General features: G+C 48.4%; 1 protein-coding gene across 1 annotated transcript; it reads left to right on the top strand.

Moving 5' to 3' along the window:
- Nucleotides 1–4,995: 4,995 nt before the first annotated feature.
- Nucleotides 4,996–13,808, top strand: lbh (LBH regulator of WNT signaling pathway). Its single transcript, XM_048975170.1, has 3 exons — nucleotides 4,996–5,213; nucleotides 10,021–10,123; nucleotides 11,864–13,808. The coding sequence occupies exons 1-3, from the start codon at nucleotides 5,185–5,187 to the stop codon at nucleotides 12,080–12,082; spliced, it is 351 nt and encodes a 116-aa protein (XP_048831127.1). The 5' UTR covers nucleotides 4,996–5,184; the 3' UTR covers nucleotides 12,083–13,808.
- The last annotated feature ends 5,054 nt before the right edge of the window (nucleotides 13,809–18,862 follow it).

The raw sequence follows: 18,862 nt of genomic DNA on the forward strand, positions 1-18,862 counted from the left end.
TAACAGAGTAATTTTAACTCTAATAACTTTGGTTGTTTCAGTAACTTGAAAAATTATAGTACTGTAGTAGGATAATCCACAGCAGGAAGAGAAAGATTGCTGCTGCGGGCAGACTGGATTGTCTCATACCCTCCTAAAGTTTTCTTTATGCTGACCTTTTATGCAGCTGAAGGAACTCTCATCCCATACTCGAGTCGTGTATATATGTGTGTGTGTGTGTGTGTATGTGCATGTGTGTGTGTATGCACTCAATTTCACAGGTTTTGAAAAATGAATGAACAGTGAAGTGGGACGTGTTTGCTGCATGCGTGTGATACTTTTTGACACCAAAGTTTAATTTGATTTGTAGGGGTTTATGGCTTGATGCTGAGATGCTGAAAGAGATGGCAAGTTCTGCTGTAGCTTCTATGCTCCATGGCTTGATCATGGCCCAGATCTTGGAGCGACCACATGCTAAATTTTCCGTTAAGGCAAAGAGATCCGAGTCACACCGAAAAGCTGCATAAAGCCGCTGCCACTTTGGGTCTTTATGCATGATACCAAGGACCAGTAATTACTACTATTAGGCTGCACCTAACAAAGCTGAATAAATGTTTTGTAGACAGCGATTTCATGCAGCAGCATATATGACCTTGGATATTCAATTCACTTCAGTTTATTTTTATATAGCTCCTTTCACAATAGAGTAACCCCAACTCATTAATGCAACAATGCAAAAACGGGGGAAAAGAACAAGAAAGAATGAAAGAAAAAAGCCAGCATGCCCCCCCCCACCCCGGTCATGCTAACATTCCTGAAACAGAAAGATTGGGCTTGCTTGCTAAAAACAAGGTGTAAACTGTGTGTAAGGTGAATCAGTTCCCCATGCTGGCCTGTGTAGGGAGGCAGACTGAAGGCTGCACCCACGATGCCACAGTTGTTACCCTTCTGTGGGACTGGACCAGGACTCCAGCTGAGATGGTGCCACCTCAGGCACCACCTAGACATATGGGAAGGAAGAGAGAGGGCATATTCATATTCATAGTCATATTCATTGGAAGAACACTGTGTTTCTACATTCAGTCCTTTTAACTGATTGAAATTTGAGAAACATGATACCTCTTTAACAATGTAACCGTTTACACGGCGATGGTTTAGTCCGTCTAACAAAAAACGGAAAAAAATATGGTATAAGTAAGGTGTACGAACAGTCTTCCTGGTGGCAGTAGCCATTTGATGAAAAAATTAATTAATTACCCGTCCAATGCGTGTCGTTTATTAGGTCTGCTAAAGGAATACCCTTCGCACCCTGATTCACAACGAATAAAAAAACAGAGCTTAAACGCCACCCGACGTCGGAATTTTCTTGGCATCCTGGAAGCAGGGAAACGTAATGTGAAACCTTTAGGCGTCATAACGTAAATCAGGCGGCAGGTGGCGTAATGGTTCAGATGCGTCCAACAAAATGTTGCATGCTCATGTTCACAGAAGGAATTTTTGCTACTAGCCAACCGGGCTGGTTTAGTACAGAATACAGTCTGACATGCTCTTTTTTTACTAGCCAGCGGGCTAATGTTCTTCATGTACCTAGTAGGCGAGCTTAATTTCCAGCCCTCGACATGTCACTGAAGAAAAGCAACTTATATTTATCAACTGCGTAAGTTGCTTTAATTAACGAGAAATACTGAGTAGTGACACTCAGCTTCACGACAAACTGTGACACACGCATAGGTACGCTTTATCTAAAAGTGTATCATCCAGTTACATTTAAAATTTGGCTTGGAGACAGAACATTGTCTCGGGGGATATAATACTACCGAGAGGCTGTCCCAGGGGCGTTAGAAGCATTTTGAATGTGCGGGGGACACACTGGCATAAAACTAATATTTTTTGATAAATGTTCGGTGGGGCGGGTAAAAACGAATTATTATGACACGTCCCCCTCAGATTTAATGGTGGCGACGCCCATGGGGTGTCCTGAATTCAGCTGTAAAAAAGTAAAAAAAAAAAAAAAAAAAAGGCACGACAACGAAACGAAGCCGCAGATCCGACATGTAATGTGTAGTTAATTCCCACGAGAGGGCAGTATATTCATGTTTTTTTCAATGCAGCTTTGCTTTTGGGGGGCTGAAGTTTCCAACGTGGCCAAAGCTGGCACAGGATCCACGGTCTAAATCTTCTCTATTCTCTCAAGTCAGGAAAGCATATATAGAACATCTCAGGTGGCAAGATTCAGGTCAAAGGTACTGAATGATTGGATTATGGGTTATCAGACCAGTATGTACGTCATGTGGAGCCAGGTCTCAGCACACAGCATGTTCTCCGTAATCCACTGCTGGTGGCCTACCCCCGGTAACCTAAGGATGCTGCTTGACTTACAAGGTGATGGTGTTCAATCGCCCCCTAGGTGCCTATCAAAGGATACTTGTAAGTACACAAATATAATGACACAGTGTACTCCAAATGCACTGCAACAAAAGGTCGGTTAGTCCATTATAACCATACGTGCAAAATCAACATTTTTCAGCAGAAAAGGTGCACATAAGACAGACTGAGAATATTCGCTTTTATCTTGAGTTTGTGATGCGCCTATTTGTATTTTTTTGTCGAGCCCCTACATTTTAAATTGACAAAACGGCTGGTTCTAATTGCACCAGTGTTTGATGTCTCATTGATTTTTCACACATAAAAGAGCACAGAAGGTCTACGTGTGACCGAGGTGTTCTGCAACTGCTATTGAAGCCGCGCACTTAAGCACACGCCAACAAGACGTCCAGACAACCATCTAGGGCAGATCAGATGGACATTTCGAACATGAGAGAAAAGCAAACTGACATCAGAGGAGTCTCTAAGGTTCTTGTGGTGACAAACAGTAATCTGGAAGATCGAAGGTGACAGACAATGTTTGTGAGTGTGAAAACGAAAATCTCACTAATTACTGTGAGAGGGATCAAAAATATATGAGGGGGTCTCAAACTTTTTCATCAAAGGTACGCGTCAGATTTCTGTCCAAAGTCAAAGATCCGGAACAAATTTAACATAAAGGTTGATTAAAGGCTTGTGGAGGGTGACAACTTATGCGTGTTCTACACTATTTTTTAACTTGCCGTTGGTCCTGATGTGTTATAGCGTAGTGATCTTTCTTCACTAGAGGACAAAACTGCAGACACCACAATCAACAGAAGAAAACTTCTAGTGTGATGTGCGGGAGCCTTACTAGTGGTGGGTACAGACTGGCCAGATCTGAGATCAGTCACATGAGTACCGGTACAACGTTCCTTGCGCAGCTGAGACCATTCATCAGAGTGGAGGAAAGGAGCCGTGTAGGTAAACAGGAACAGCCAATTGTTAATGAGCGCTCACATTCGCCAGTAAATCGTGGCGGTTAGGGCTGTGCAGCTGCGGCAGGTTCAATGGTATTCATTGATCTGAAGCTGGCCGTCGACAGGAATAGATTAGTTAGTCCTATACGAATCGGCTACACATGGACAACAGATGGCGCCAATGGGTTCACTACACGGCAAGACAATTCGGACAGAAAGAGGAGTGTTTAAACTGACCATTGCAATCACCCAGCTTGAACTCTGTTGAACGTGCATTTCTCTTAAACGGAAAGTGAAGAGCTGACCGAGAAGAGATCACTATATAGCCGATCACTATAAAGCCTGAAGTTATCTGAAGTTAAGGGGGGAAACGCTTCGATTATATGACAAGCATCTTGTTGGAATATAACAAAATACAGATTTTTCACTAATTACGTTCAAGTTAGTTGTCCCAATTTGTGTGGGCATGTAGCCTAAGTCTTTCCAGAGACTAAATTTATATGTAAATAAAATTGTTATATTTGCATAGCTTTTAACAATAGATAATCTTATGGACTAATATGCAGTGCATTTTAGTAAGGTGATTCATTATAAGTGAATTTCATCAAAGGCACAGCAACAGTCCTCGTGTTCCCATGTCGAATATAATATTTGATATGGGAAGCGGGAAGCCTGGCGTGCTTTGCATGTAGCCCTGCATGTAGCGCCATGTAAAACATCACCTCATCCCCATTCATGCTACGTTTCTTTGACGTTGCAGCTGTATGTTAAATAAGCCTTCTGGTTTTGCAGATCCAGAACAAATGACGCCGCTGGAATCTCGTTTCTGCAATGGTATATATTACAGGATCAATTCGCGATACTTTTCAAGTATCTTCACTCAAAGTAAAACTAACAGTTATTCAATTCCAATACCTTAGTTATAATACCGCTTGCTATTCTTGGAATCAAATGTTATTTGTTCTTTGATTATTGTGTGCCTTATTTAGACTAAACCTTTTTCCTGTAAACCTTTTGAGTTACGCTCTATGTAAGTCATTCGAAATAGGGAACCGTGATATGTGGTTTATGAAAAGCACCGATGCGGATGAAAATTAAATTCCTTTGGAAGGGAACACGGGGGGGGGGGGGGTTATATTAGCATGTCACGCACAGCTTTGCTACACTGAAATTATCCACTGAGGAGCTGTCAAGTAATAACCTTTGAATTTGAAAAATCCACAAAAAATTAAGGTCGAGGTGTCCTTCACGCGTCAGGCATGTGTACGCATAGGCGGGTTTCTGTGTATTAACTGACGTCTGTGCTAAACGGTATGTGTATATATTCTGTATATTTATTAATAATCTTAACTTTGCGTATTTGCTGGCGTAGTTTGCCTGCATGGGGTGTTATTCCAGCTACACAGTATGCAGATTTAAAGGGCCAATGAAGCTCTTCACGGCTCTCTGATTCTGATATGTCGCGTAAGCAAAGCTGAATGGGGGTCTCATCGTGCGTATGATGCGGTGCTCGCGTCCCTGGCCAATGAATTCTGCGTTCGGTTTCTGTCGTCACTGGCGGCCGGCCACGGCGCCGTGTGATTGGCCCAGGGGTTATCCTGAAACGATTCCCTGCCATTGAAGAATTTGCAGAAGCGTGCGGAGGGAGGCGTGTCTGGCGCGTGAGGCTACGCCTCTACTATATATTCACGCGTCCGCCAGCGGCAGCGCTACTCAGAGGTACTAGTCTTAAGCGTCGGGTTCGAGTGCCGTCAGCGCTTGCGTCTTGGTAGTGTTTAGGAACGTTGTTGGAGAGTGACAGGCAACACCTGCGTATAATCTGGGGAGAAAAAGAAAAAGGAGGTTTCCCGTAGTGAACTAAATTATCTGCAAGTGTGAATTCATGTCTGTTTATTATCATCAAGTATACTGGTGAGTATCCGTTCTTCCTGTGCCGTGTTAATTGTACTCTCTACTGTTTGTCTGTATGTCAGAGTTGACTCCCTGCGTGCCTTAATTTCGTTTTCTTTGAGGGGAAAGAACTGCGGATCTGATATTTGGCGATCACAGGTTCCTCGAGCGTCGCGCTCGGTCCTTCGTGTTTTTGCAGCATAGTGCTTTGGAGTTGATGTCCTCGAGTTGACCTTTGTTTTTAATGAAATGGGAGAAGTAGTGGTATTTTGGAAAATTTCATACACCCGGGCACATTAATCTTTATTTAAAAGGAAATGTAGTCGTGCATGTTCTTGCTCGTGTCGTGTTCAAATCAGTCTGGAGGGAGGAGAAACCGATTTATCGTCGTCTTCATACCCCAATCAAATCATTAACGCCATGAATTATAGTTTCCAGGGACGAGTTTAATTAATATTCAGAAACATTTCAGCAGTACGGCGATGGACCTGGCGGGGATAATGCGTATGTATTTTTATGTCAAAGTGACACGTATTTTATGTGTCCAGACCACTGTTTTATAAATATTACGCGATATCAGATGCTGCCTTTCAGCGGAGTTTTTTATCTGTTAAGTTATTATAAATGTACTCCGTTCCGATCCTTCTCAGAAACGAGCGAACTGCTGCCTATATTTGAATCAGGGCGCATGCATGTCATCGTCTTCCTGTCACTTATTGGTAATGGAAGCTCTTTTCTGCATAAAGCGGCATTTGGCGCACCGTTGAGTCAGAGTGGAACTGCCTGGCTATTTTGGTAGTTTGACATTATTGTGATACACCTTTGTTCCACCCAGCCACTTCTCTACTTGTGTAGTTTTCACTTTCACTAGCTTTAAAGAAATGAAAAGCCATTGGTCGTGTTTCATAATAAAATAAGATTTTTATTTTTGTCAAATCCTGTTTTCTTCTGGCCTTGATCGGAAAAGGTAAGGGCGGTTGAGGTGTTTGAGTGCAGTGTTTCAGCTGTTAGGCTGAGGTGACACTTCGAAGGTTCCTCCTGGGCTTTGTATCTGCAGTGTCCGCAGCTGCTGGGGAACGTCTGAATGTTCTCATGGTGTGGGCACCGCAAAGCCTATCAGCTCTGGGGTCTGATGCTTGTCTGGATGTTTGGCAAACAGCTGAAGGTACATCGTGTGACAGGGCACTCTGGGGGCTGTGCTTTGTGGCACTTGCTGCTTGGGGGTTAAGGTGCCGTTTAGGTTGAGTCTGATGAAAGAGAACCTTCATCCCCCACAGTAATAGTTCCCTATTCTGCCTTATGTTTGGTAAGCAGTATAAGGTAGTTGTTCCTTATTTTATACAAAGAGATTCACAATTTTGACAATGTCACTGAAATATAAGTATCTCGCTCAAGGGTACAACAGCAGAGCCTTCCAGGCTCTCAGATAAGCTCCCCCCCTGCTCTCCAGCCAGCACTCTCCCTGTGTGCTACCTTGCCATCCTTATCAGAGCTAATTAGCCGTCGAGCGGTTTCAGGCAGCCGGACCTTGGGTTGGGCAGCCTGCGATCTGTGGCAGGTGGCAAAGTGGCAGCACGACCGTTACAGTCAGCCGTCCATGCAGGAGAGGGCCTGGTGTAGGGCCGGGCAGGGGCACAGGCAGGGGCAGGGGCATCCCTCCCCACACTACACCCCACTCTCTGCATAGTGAGGCTGCCTGCATAGGGTTGCATTTAAGCCAGCCATTCCTAATTTTGTGACACCGTCGAAACCCTTCATATGTTTGCATTGCAGACTTGTCCTAAGAGTCACCTGCAAGCTGACACTAATCACCAGGGGCCACAGCCCTGTATCCACCCCACCCCCCCCCTTTATCATTGTGGGGGCCTCGGGTCATTATGCCAGGCAGTGACTTCCTTTTTGACCTACCGGCAACGCTGTCTGGTGTAAATCACAGCTGGTAACTAACTTTTAATTGCATCATGCAGGAGCAGTGGGCCTACCCAGAATCCCCTGCCAAAGCTAGTCCATTCCGTTACAGAAGGTCTGAGCGCTAGCTCACCCCCCCCCTCAGTCTGGCCAGAACTTTGATAGAATGGTTGCCCACATCTGAACTGCCCTAGGGCCGTGATGGGGGTGGGAGGAGCCATAGTGGCGGGAATTATCATCTTCCCCCCCCCCACTACCATGATGCTGCAACTGTTCTTGTTGCTAGTGAGCTGGGATTTGCCAGGCTCATGAAACGTTTGTTCAAACAGAAATTTTGTTCGCAACTCCTGTGTGTGAAGCCGTGTGCCGTAAGGCACCCCAGCAGTACTCGCTGTCAAAATGCCGGCGATCACATGGCCTGTTCCGGCTTCCTTTTGCTCTCCACAGCACCCTTTTGTTTTATTAGCCCGATATTCCGTTATTCTTAGCTCCGCAGGATGTTTACACGAATCCCAAGCTGAAATATGACTGCCGATGCTCCCTGTTTATCTTTCGGACCCCTTCTCGGCACGTTTCAGCTGACGGGACTCTCAGAGGCTCCTCCCCCGTCTGCCTGACTAATGTCGACATTTATTTGTCATCTTTTCCATATCCTACGGCTTGTTTATATTTTTATATTTCCAGCTATTGTTCTGACTGCAGCAAATGCCCAAATGCAACAAGGGGAGCTATTCGGACTTCCGGTTTATCAAAGAGGGCAGTTGGTTCGCAGTCCATAAGTGGACATATGTGACCTTATTCCATTGGCCTGAAAACAGGATTGATTGATTGATGCAACGTGTGCTCTGCGGAGCCCCCTTCTGATTGGTTGTGAAATAAGCCCTGCCCACTCCTTTGGGCCTTGCTGTAATACATTTGGTCCAGCAGTGCTGTATTAATGGTCAGAGAAAAAAAATTATTTCAACTAGTAATGAGGGAAATTTTGGTACAGGAAGTATTACAATTGTATGCAAAACTAATATGACATAAAAACAGGGCTACATAAAAGGAAGACAGACTTTTGGCTGGGTCCGTCTATCACTATTCATCAGCATTCTAACGCTCATTGTTGCAATCGAAACTGTTTTGGACTAGGTAATTCGCCTGGATTGACCGTAAATGTAGCGTGTTAATCTAATGTTAAAGATGCTGCCTGCATTTAAATTAATTTCTGTCAAACCACAAGGATTAGCGGCACATGCGATTTCGAGAAAGCGAGCAGCCATGGAAACGCGCCGCGCGGTGTTTTGGTCGGCGGCGCTGGGGGAAATTCCCGTGCTTTTCTCAGAACTGTGCCGGTAGAACTTGGGCCTTTCAGACGGGGGGGGGGGGGGGGGGGGACGTCCGCGTTTGGGGGAAACGACTGAGGCCGGCATATGGCCTCTGTTCTGTGTTTATGTTTTAGTAGCCGTGTCGCTATGCGGAAATGGCTCTCTGGGAAGGTGGTCTCGGTGGGGCTGACACATGACCAAAGCTGACCAATGGCATGGTGGAGGAGGCCATAGCAAGATCTGAGGTGCCCAAGACGGTCCCATCTTGTTTTCCATGAGATGGGCCGCCCTCCGCGACTGTAAGCGCGCTCGCCTTCTGTCGTGGGCGTACGGGGATTGACTTCTGCCGCGCCAGATGGGTCACATGACCCTGGCAGCATGGAAACCCTTTTTTTTTTTTTTTTTTTTAATCTTTCCGTGGCGGCCCTCAGAGTCACTCCCACACAAGCCCTCCTCTACTCCACATGTATCGAGGGGTGCCGTTTAATCTTGGCTGCACTCTCCTGGGGGTCATTCAGATCGCAGGGTCGGCAGAGTGATGTCACCGGTGGACCCTTGAGGAAAGTCCTTAACCCCCAGCTGCCCTCTGGACTGGCTGGACCCAGCTTTCTGAAGTGTGCGTCACTCTGGATGAAAGCGTCTGCTAAATCAGTATAAATGTCAGCATCTTCTGGGGGGATCATCCAGTGTGTTTGCCGATTATAACGCAAATGCAAGACTGTCTGCTTGCATGCTGCTGTTTGAGAGAATGACTACAGACCTTGTTGCTGGGTCCTGGATTGGTGTGGATACCATGCATAGCGTTTAGGCTCAAGCAGACCTTGTTCCAGTATCACTGCCAGTCGGGTCCAGGTGACTGGAACACGACAGGCAGCCATTAATCTCACACCTGCAATGGGGCTGTCATACTGTGCAGGAAGAGCACCTGTGCATGCTGGGATGAGCTCATTCCTCATGCAGATGCGGAAGCCCGATGGGTTTCTGAAGGCCTTGGGGAGCAGTGGGGCTGCAGTGGTGTTTCTGCTGCCATGCTTGTTTCCGTCCAGCTGTAGCATTTTGGTACGGGGGGGGGGGGTTGCATATGCAAGGTTGCATGCTCCCTAATTAGCACGCCCACGACACACTTTCACGATGACTGCCGTACCACTGCGACACAGTTCACTGCATTCGGAACCGCGCACGTGCTACGCCGAGTGGTCCTCGCCACAGTGACTGTGCTGCAGAGCTTCCCCACAGACCCCCAGCCCGATGGGAAACGGACAGAGCGCACGTCTGCGTCCCCCCCCCCCCCCCCCAGTCTGGCGCATTGAGCAAGGTGGGGGGGGGGGGGGGGGGCTAGTCTGAGGAACTGAGCCCTTTATTTGAGATTAAGAGGCAGTGAAGAGCCTCTCTAAGGTTAAGGCTGTACTATGTGATAAGCACGGCCATGGCGTAATAACGAACTGAGGTTTCTTGGTTAAATGGAGCCCACCGCCCTCGTTGCCCAGGGTTACAGCACAGCACCTTGATTCAGATTTGGTTTATTTCCTGGTATAGCCTTTCGATGTTGTCAGTGTGCAGTGGTGGGCTGATCCGCCTCTCTCTCCCCTCCCGCCCTGCTCCGGATCCAGCTCCGTGTTTGTGCCCTGCCGAGACATGACCGAAGTGATGATCACCGGCACTGCCATGGAGGACATCCGCCTGAATCCGAGCAAGGACCGGCTCTCCTACCAGGTACCACGGGGGAGACCGGGAGCGTCTGTCTGTATCTGTCTGCGTCCGCATCCGTCTGTCACACACGTCTGCAATATTTACCAGGGTGAAGCTCAGCTCCCCCCCTTGGGTCACATGGGGTCACAATTCTGTGACTCTGGTGTGCATCTGCGTCCTGTCAGCTGGGGGGGGGGGGGGCAGCTCGCTGACTCATAGCCATACAAACATTCAGTCTCTGTTACAGCAAGGGTAGGGGGTGAGGACAGGGGGTTGACCTGTCTTGTGGTAGTGGGAGGGGGGCCTTGTCCGGCCCTCGGGGGGTCTGTTTTGCCCAGGTTGCGGTGTTCAGGCTGTTTGCCTCCCCCAGCGAGGAAGGGGTACAGTACCACATTCCGCCGTCCAGAACGATGTCCAGCACTGAAAAGCCCATGTTTCTTAAGGGAGTTAGTGTTAGTTTAGTGTTTTTTCTTTTCTTCCTGGCTGTGCAGAGCGACGGCAGTAGAGGGGACGCCTGCAGTGGCTCACTGGGTGGCCTGCGCTTGGGGGGGGGGGGGGGGGGGGGGGTCACGCAGGTGACACTAGGACATGTGCAACAAAACACGCTTCACAAAAGGCATCCAGGCATGATGATGGTTTAATAGCCATTTGAACATGGGAGCTCTTTGGCCTCGCCATGCAGGTGGCCATTCGACGCTCTCCCTGAAGCAGCTGGGGTCCTTGGCCTAGGGCCCGGCGTTCTTATTACCTCTGCTGGCCGTGGGATTCAAACCAGCAATGTTCTGGACAGATTCACAGAGCCAGGCCGAGAATATGCAAAAGCCACCTTCATCGTTAGCTAAGTGTGTGAGTTGGCTTTCTACAGTAAAACCTGGGTCTGTCAATAGGAGATGCTTCGCTCCTGCAGCTATGCTTTCTGTGCATACATGCCCCCCCCACCCCCCCTCCGTTTTGCATCGGTGCAGCTGTGTGGTTGCCTGCCACTTCCTCCACCCTGCAAGACCTTCCTATGGTGTGCCCCCCCCCCCCCCCAAGCTTTAACCAAGCCTCTGTCATGGTATAAGACTTGTAGTAGAGGAATGTTTCTTGGTACCTCTGGGGGAGTTTTTTTTTTTTTTTTTTTTGGGGGGGGGGGCTCCTGTTCCTGCTCTAGGAAGCCCTGACAGGGCAGGGTCGGGGGGTCATTGACCCCACATCAGGGACGCTGGCTCTTCCCCCTGCCTCTCGCAGCGGGACACAGGCCTCATGTTCGCTTCCCACTCAGCCCTGTTCCCAGGCTGCGATCTCACCCCCCCCTTCCGAAATATGCATGTTTAAAAATAGCTTTTCCCGATAACAGCAGAAGGCACGGTTCACAGCATCACCCCTTTCCCTTGGAGCTGGGTAAAGGTGCGTCCGAGGTCACATGACAAGGAGGTTTTGGGGGTGGAGCCATCTTTTCGGTTAAAATACTTCAGGAATCATGCTTTGATGACAGGATGCTTCCCTCTGGGGCTTTTGTCTGAGGTGGGCCCCCGCAACAGCCCCCCAAGAACCATCTTAAGTATCTTGTTTTCACTGTTTATGTTTTATCGTTAGTTGTGAAGTCTTCACCTCTTAATGTCCATACCTTCAGTACGAATACAGCCCTAGTTGCTGTCATGACGTTAAACCAACACAGCATCCATGTCAGTGCTGCTGCAGCAGGAATATGCACTGTGCTTTCAGTAATCTGGGGGGGGCTCCATTTCACCTGTGACCTGACTACCCCCCTTTCCCCCGCAGATCTTTCCGGACCCGTCAGACTTCGACCGCAGCTGCAAGCTGAAGGACAGGCTGCCGTCCATCGTGGTGGAGCCGACGGAGGGCGAGGTGGAGAGCGGCGAGCTGCGCTGGCCCCCGGAGGAGTTCCTGGTCAGCGAGGTGGAGGAGGAAGAGGAGGAGGAGGGAGAGGAGGACCTCGAGGAGCAGAGTGGACAGCCGGGACCAGACTCGCAGCATTAGGGGCACCAGGCGGGCCAGTGGGGGCAGGGGCGGGAACACACATGCACAGACTTGCCATGATCACCGTCCGGAGGCACTAGTGGGCGGGACTTACTGCACAAGGCTAAACTGACACTTTGGAGAACGGCGACTCGCCCAGCGTCTCCAGGGACACAGCACAGCATCGCTTTAAAGCTCTGCGTTAGGGTGCTGTCCATGGGGCTCACAGGGGCCCTCACCATTACCCCCCCCCCCCACACACACACGCACGCGCTCTGCCCCATAATCCCACGGCTACTGTGTCTCATGACCACGGATCGCCACCACCCTGCCCCTGCACCACCGGTGCAGTCACATGACTGTCACATGACTTCAGAGCAGCGGACTGGGCTGGACGTTCAGTGCTGGGGGTGGCATACATGGGGAAATGTGTTATTTTTCTTTTCTCTGTTTTTCCCCCCCCGTATCTTCATACTGCATATGTGTTTAATCTAATAACTGTCAATGTTTTATGGATTCCAGAGCCAGTTTATAAGTTTATCATTTGTGTTTGGCGTGGATGGGGGGGGATATTCTTGTTTTTGCACGGTTGTGACTGTGGTGTGAGAGATGGTCCTAACAGGTGTTTCTTGTTGGGAAGGCGGTTAAGGGTTTTAAGAGGACTTTGCGGGGTGAAACGCACCGGCTCCACGCTGGGGTGGACCTCTGGACTGGCCTGTCATTCCCTGGTCCATCTGTGACTGAGCAGTGCGTCGCTGGGCCCTTACGTGTCTGATACCGCGCATAGTTCCCCGATGGGTTCACGTTTTCCTGACATGTAATTCTCCCACGAGCGATTATGGGTAGAGAGAAAAAAAAATAAGGCAAACGGATGACAACCAAGACTCCAGATCATAGAGGGAGGGCAGCCTCTTGGCGCAGAGCCTCTGTCTTACACCGTTGCTGGGCTGTCTGCCTCCTGATGCCATGCAACTACGATGCAGCGCGGCAGTAATGTTACCGTGGTCGGCGTGCTCCTCTCAGCCGTGTCCTTAGCTGAAGTCAGTGAGCTCATTCTCCACTGGCGTCGGGTTCAAGTCGCATTAAAATAAATAGGAGGGGGTGGAATTTTACTGCTTTTTTATTTTTGCATCCCTCCTCGCCACTTGATTTACCGGGTTGGAAAGGGGTGGCAGGTGCAGGAAATCAAGCCAATGTCTAGTTACATGCCACCAGAAATCTGAAAGAATCCGCCAGTGTGAGCAGCGCAGCCAGAAATCTCAAAGGAGCGGGCCGGTGCGAACACCTTTTTTCCCATTGCAAAAAAGAGCGATGGTTGATGGAAGATGATTGGACAGATAGACTGTGAGGGTCTGTCCCATGGCTTCAGGAGGATGGTGGGGGAGGGCAGGGGGTTAGATTAAGGAATGTGATGAGATGTGATGCTTATGCATCTCCTTGCATTTATGGTTCCTTTCATGTACTGAATATGATTTGTGTCTCTTGAGCATACAGCTCCTGCGTTTCCCTGAAATGAACCTCTGTCCTCCTCTCTGTCCTCCTCTCTGTGTCTCTCTCTGTGTCTCTCTCTGTCTCTCTCTCTCTCTCTCTCTGCTCCCACATGTAGTCTCATTTTTCTCTTTGATTCTGTAAAGCTCAGGGAGATTCAGCAGGTCGTTATTATTTTTTTTTCCTTTTTTGTTTTTGTACTTAGACCTCCTTCTCTGTCCTGAGTGCAGAGGTTGTAAATAAACATTTTTAAAGTGCGTTTCCTGCCGCCTGTGTCTGTCTGTTTTGGAGGGGCCTGGAGCACGTGATCGTGAAGACAGTGATGATTCCTCATCCTCATGCACTGGAAAAGTGACAGACTTTTGTTTTTCTCCCTCGTGTGCTTGCGATTTCCCCCCCCCCCCCCAAATGTGCAGATTTGCAAACTGAAAGCTGCACGCATTCGCTTCCTGCCGCGCCGCCCAGAGCTGCCTTCCTCCCCATGTGTATAAATAGTTGCACAAGTTCAACTTCCTGTTTAACCCCCCTCACCAAGGTCTGACCTGTTTTTCTTTTAAAATTTTTTAAACAATCCCCCCCCCGCCTCCCACATCACTTGTTGTATGGCACTATTATTTTAAACTATTCATCTTGTAATAAACTTAATCGACGTCTTGGGGGGATTGATTATCTACCTGCACGTTTGTGCCTGGCTCCCTCCTGATTGGACCATGGGCCCAGAGGATCTCGAGATCTCTACCGGGCACTCGTCTGGGGCGTCTAGTTCAGAGCCTTCGTGCTGTAATGAGTAACCCAAAATGGTCGATGCTCTCTGGGGGTGTTTGTGGTCCTAGCCCCTCGGAGTCTGGGGCGTCTATCTCAGAGCCTGTGTGCTGTAATGAGTAACCCAAAATGGTCGATGCTCTCTGGGGGTGTTTGTGGTCCTAGCCCCTCGGAGTCTGGGGCGTCTATCTCAGAGCCTGCGTGCTGTAATGAGTAACCCAAAATGGTCGATGCTCTCTGGGGATGTTTGTGGTCCTAGCCCCTCGGAGTCTACATGAGCCAAAGGTCTCACGGCATGTAGCGTCATTAGGGCAGGTCCATTTCAGCCCCCTTGCATTCATACGTTTAAAAGAAAACTGGTGCAGGGCATCTTCACGGTGATGAGCCTGCGGGCTTGTGGACGGGATGTCTTGCGGTTAGGAGAATGCCAACGTGAGGCTCACACTGGCCAACGCTGGGGCTCGACCTTGCTCTCCAGGACCTGTGGGCCCACTCCCCTCCATCATCCATACCTTCTTAGTGTGGTTCATCCTAGATAAGCCCACGTGCGCCCAGAAGCGTCAGTCAAAGTCAGGGAGTGAGGGTCCCTGATCGGCTGTGACATAGCATTTGTGAGGTCCTGGACGCCGTTCCGGGAAGAGGGGACAATGGGATCACATTCCCAAACTTCCTGGAAAAACTGCATGTAAGGAGTTATTAATACACAGATGGATGTTAGGAAAGGGCCTGCAGGTGGGAGTGCCGCACCAGCACAGATTCCCTTGGGAGTCTCAGTTATCTCTTGATCTCGCGAAGAGTCATTCTGCCCAGCTGCAGACGCGTGGCTAGTGAGTCTGTCCCAAATCCAGCTGCTGAAGTCAGAGTTAATGGAGTCTGAGAGTGTTCTGTAGGTTTGGGTCAATCGTTCCAGATCAGACCATCTTGTCTGTATGGGGACATTATTCAGGAGGGGGCATAGTGGTTAAGAACATGAAGCACTAAGGAGCATTATGGTCTGTAAATGGATTAAAACCTTCTGCAGGGATCATTTGGAAAGAGCATTAGAACGTAACAATGACGTCGTCATCAAGCGCCATGGTAATTCTCCGCTAGAGTGCTTTTCTGTACAGCAATAGGCGTTTGCTGGACTGTGGTTCATTACAGGCTTGAGTAGTGATGGCAGACACGGGGAAAACAGGACACTCTTGGCTCCGCAGTGAGCCACAGCTAACTGGGACTGTTTTAGTTTTATCGCAGAGGTCGTCAGTCTCACTCCTCAATAATGTCCTCGGAGAGGAAAAGCAGACGGCGCCCCCTTGACTGAGCGACATCCGCCGTGCTCCGCATCTTGTGCGTTTCGAACCCGCCGCTGCAGCATCTCCAGTTCGCGGTCTCTGATAGCTCTTCACGCTCATTCCCCAAATTCTTTCCGATGGAAACAATCTGCCCTGGACCTGGGACTCGCCCCCCAACCCCCCCCCCCACCCGTGTTCTAAAAGCATACACCAACACGTTGACATGCACTCCACCCCCCTCCACCCCGCGCCCCTACACTCTGGGTCTTAACACTGCGGCTGTTTTCATTCCAGAACATTCCTGGTCTATAATGAAGACGTAACACATCTGACAGCCTCCTGTTCTGTGTATTTCTATTTAGACCTTTTAAATGTATTTTCCGATGAAGAAAACAAAAATCCAGAAATGATTAATGGTTATTTAATGAGTTTCTTAAAGAAGGCAAGACTGGAATTACGCAGTGGAAAATGATCCCTGAATTGCAGATATCTAAGCCCATCTCTCACACTCACCTGCTTTTTGCTCTGTCAGGAAAATAACCCTTTACCAGCTGCAGCCTCAGCAATGGCCATAAGGTCACGAAATGTACAAATGATATTCTGTTTTTACTTTAGGCACACATTTCCTTATATTGTATCTCTGAACTACAGTCTCGCCATTAAATGAATGTGCTGAATGTATTTTGAATTTTGACCTCATAAATTTTTTTATTGTTGAGGACAGATGAGGCCAAAGCATCCTCCACCCCCCGCCCCCCCCGGCTGTGTGCTTGCGGTTGAGTGTGAGTATGCCAAGTGAGTAAGGGAAAGATTCTGTTCCCAGGGTCCTGCGTGTTTGAGGAGAAAGCGTAGCTCCCAGGACAGGAAGAGAGGGTTCCGAGACCTACTTATTTCGGGACCAGAGAGGAGTAACGTGAAAACCACGCTGCTGACAGGACCCACTGGCAGACTGGGGAGAGGCAGGGGGGCAGGGCATGGAGCAGGGGGCTCCCACGGGAAGAGAGGTCGGGGGGTGGCAGAGAGAAGCATTAAGAGGAGAGGGTTATGGAAAGACGGAAGATGAAAGTCAACATCGGCACGCTAGGTGCCGCGATTAGGAGCTCTCCTCCTGCATTATGGCTTAATTACTCTGCGGATCTAGAGAATACAACAGAGGGCAAAGATCGCTCTTTCAGCATAGTCAGGCCATGATGCAACAGCGCACCATGCAAGCGGACGCGGAACAGGTGGATATTGCCGCGTTCCATGTTATAATGTTCCTGGAACAGCAGAATGGCCTTCCATAGGTCCGAAGTCACCTGCTTAGAAAAGTGTGTATAGCAGTGACCCCCTCCAGTGTCCTTACACGCCCGCTTTACCGTTTACCCCGCTGAGATATCCTTTGCTTACTTTCTTACACAGGAAAATACACGACAAGGATCTTCCATCGGTTCTGTATCGAAAGGACCCACCGAAAAAACGTGACGCTCCCTTTATCTCAGCCATTGTGCGGCTCCAAAGAGCAATGATGCTGATTAGCGCACAATCGTGTGTCCGCCTGTATGTGTTAATGTGCTAATCCATGGTCCTCTGCACTACCGCGGCTGGCCGTCTTTAAAAATAGACAGCTGATCTGCTCCTGCACCATGCCGGCTGCCTGGAGCCTGCAGTGGAAAAAGCACATCACCATGCATTACACTGAGATGGAGCGAGAGGACGAGGCGGAAGGCAGGGGGTGAGGAGATGGGGGTGCGGGGCCGACAGGTGGATTAACTCAGAAAGACACTAAATGAGAAGCCCACAAGGAGCGGAAGACGATAAGCACGTATGTATATATAAGCAGGGAGCTTTCTAAGGGAATGATGTGCCTCTTTCTGGCCTCTGATTCTGTTTCTCTCTCCATCCCCCTCTTCCTCTCCTCTATTACAGCCTCTTCCCCAAACACGGATTATCCCTGAATATCCTCCCCTCCTCCGTTTCCCTCTCTCTCTCCGCTAAAAAAGAAAAGGTCGTCGGACAGAGGAATGTCTAAAAACAATAAACCGGACCAGATTCTTTCCAAAAAAAAAAAAGCCTCGTTAAAACACTATCAAGACCACTTTTAAAATAGACCCAAGATATGACGTCCAAGACTGAAAAATCACACACTATCAAAATGTGCTTCCTTAAAATATAAAAACGCATAAAAAAAACAAGCAAACGTAGATGCATATATATCCACAGTCACAATGTGAAATGGACAGCTCTGTATCTAAACGTACACATGTAAATGCAAATGGACAGTTCTACACGTCCAGACACATAAACTCACTCGAATAAGTTTGTATACCCAGATGCACATGCAGAAATAAACACACACCCTGTCACGCACAGGGGACCCAGCTGAAACTGCCTACTCTCCTCTTCACTGTCTCCTGACACTGTCCCTACTGCTGTGACCTAAAGTGGTCAGTCACACTAGGCGGCCCTGACACATTCACTCAAAGTCCAGGACGTTCACAAGGGCCCTTTGAGACCGCCACTCAGGGTACAGCAACGGCCTCTGTCAAAATCACTAATGCCATGGTGAGCAGCAACTTCTGCACATTAGTGCAGCCACACACACTCAGCAAACACATCATGCTTGATGGTGATGGACTGAGACAGGTAGATACAGGGTCTAACCACTTTTAGAACAATTTATCCTTCGGTACTTTTTTAGTCCGCTACAGTCTTCTATGTTTGAAAGTAATGGGTGTTTTCAACTTATATCATTATTTATAGAGGACAGGACTCTGGACCTCATAGTGGTAAGCTTGTGTCTGCAGTCAGATGGAACAGGTACAACTTTACAAACCTTCCTTCACCCAAACTACTCTATGGAAAAAAACACCGAAACTGTATAAAGCGTGAAGCGTGAAACTTGAACTATTACGTGGTTGCAAAGATATATATATATATATCTTTTATATATAATGTGCGTAGACAACAAGTCGGTGTCGTTAGTTATCATAACTAGATTTATGGATGTTTTGTGATGTCTGAAATTATCATATATTTTTTCTCTATTATTAATACATTACTCTTTAGCAAGTGTCATGTCGGAAACAGGGTAACTTAAAGTTGACACGCAAACCCAGGTACACATACAGCATAGTACATTTCACAAGAATTGCGGGTGCATTAAAATGCTTAACGTTTCCATCCACACATAAAACGGGACAGATTATTACATTAAATCCCTAATCGAGAACCTCGAATTCACTGGCTTCTTTTTAGCGGTGGGGTCACACAGAACAGCGCCCCCTGGCTGCTGCCT

The sequence above is a fragment of the Brienomyrus brachyistius genome, chromosome 14 (assembly GCF_023856365.1).
Source record: "Brienomyrus brachyistius isolate T26 chromosome 14, BBRACH_0.4, whole genome shotgun sequence".
Lineage (NCBI taxonomy): Eukaryota > Metazoa > Chordata > Actinopteri > Osteoglossiformes > Mormyridae > Brienomyrus > Brienomyrus brachyistius.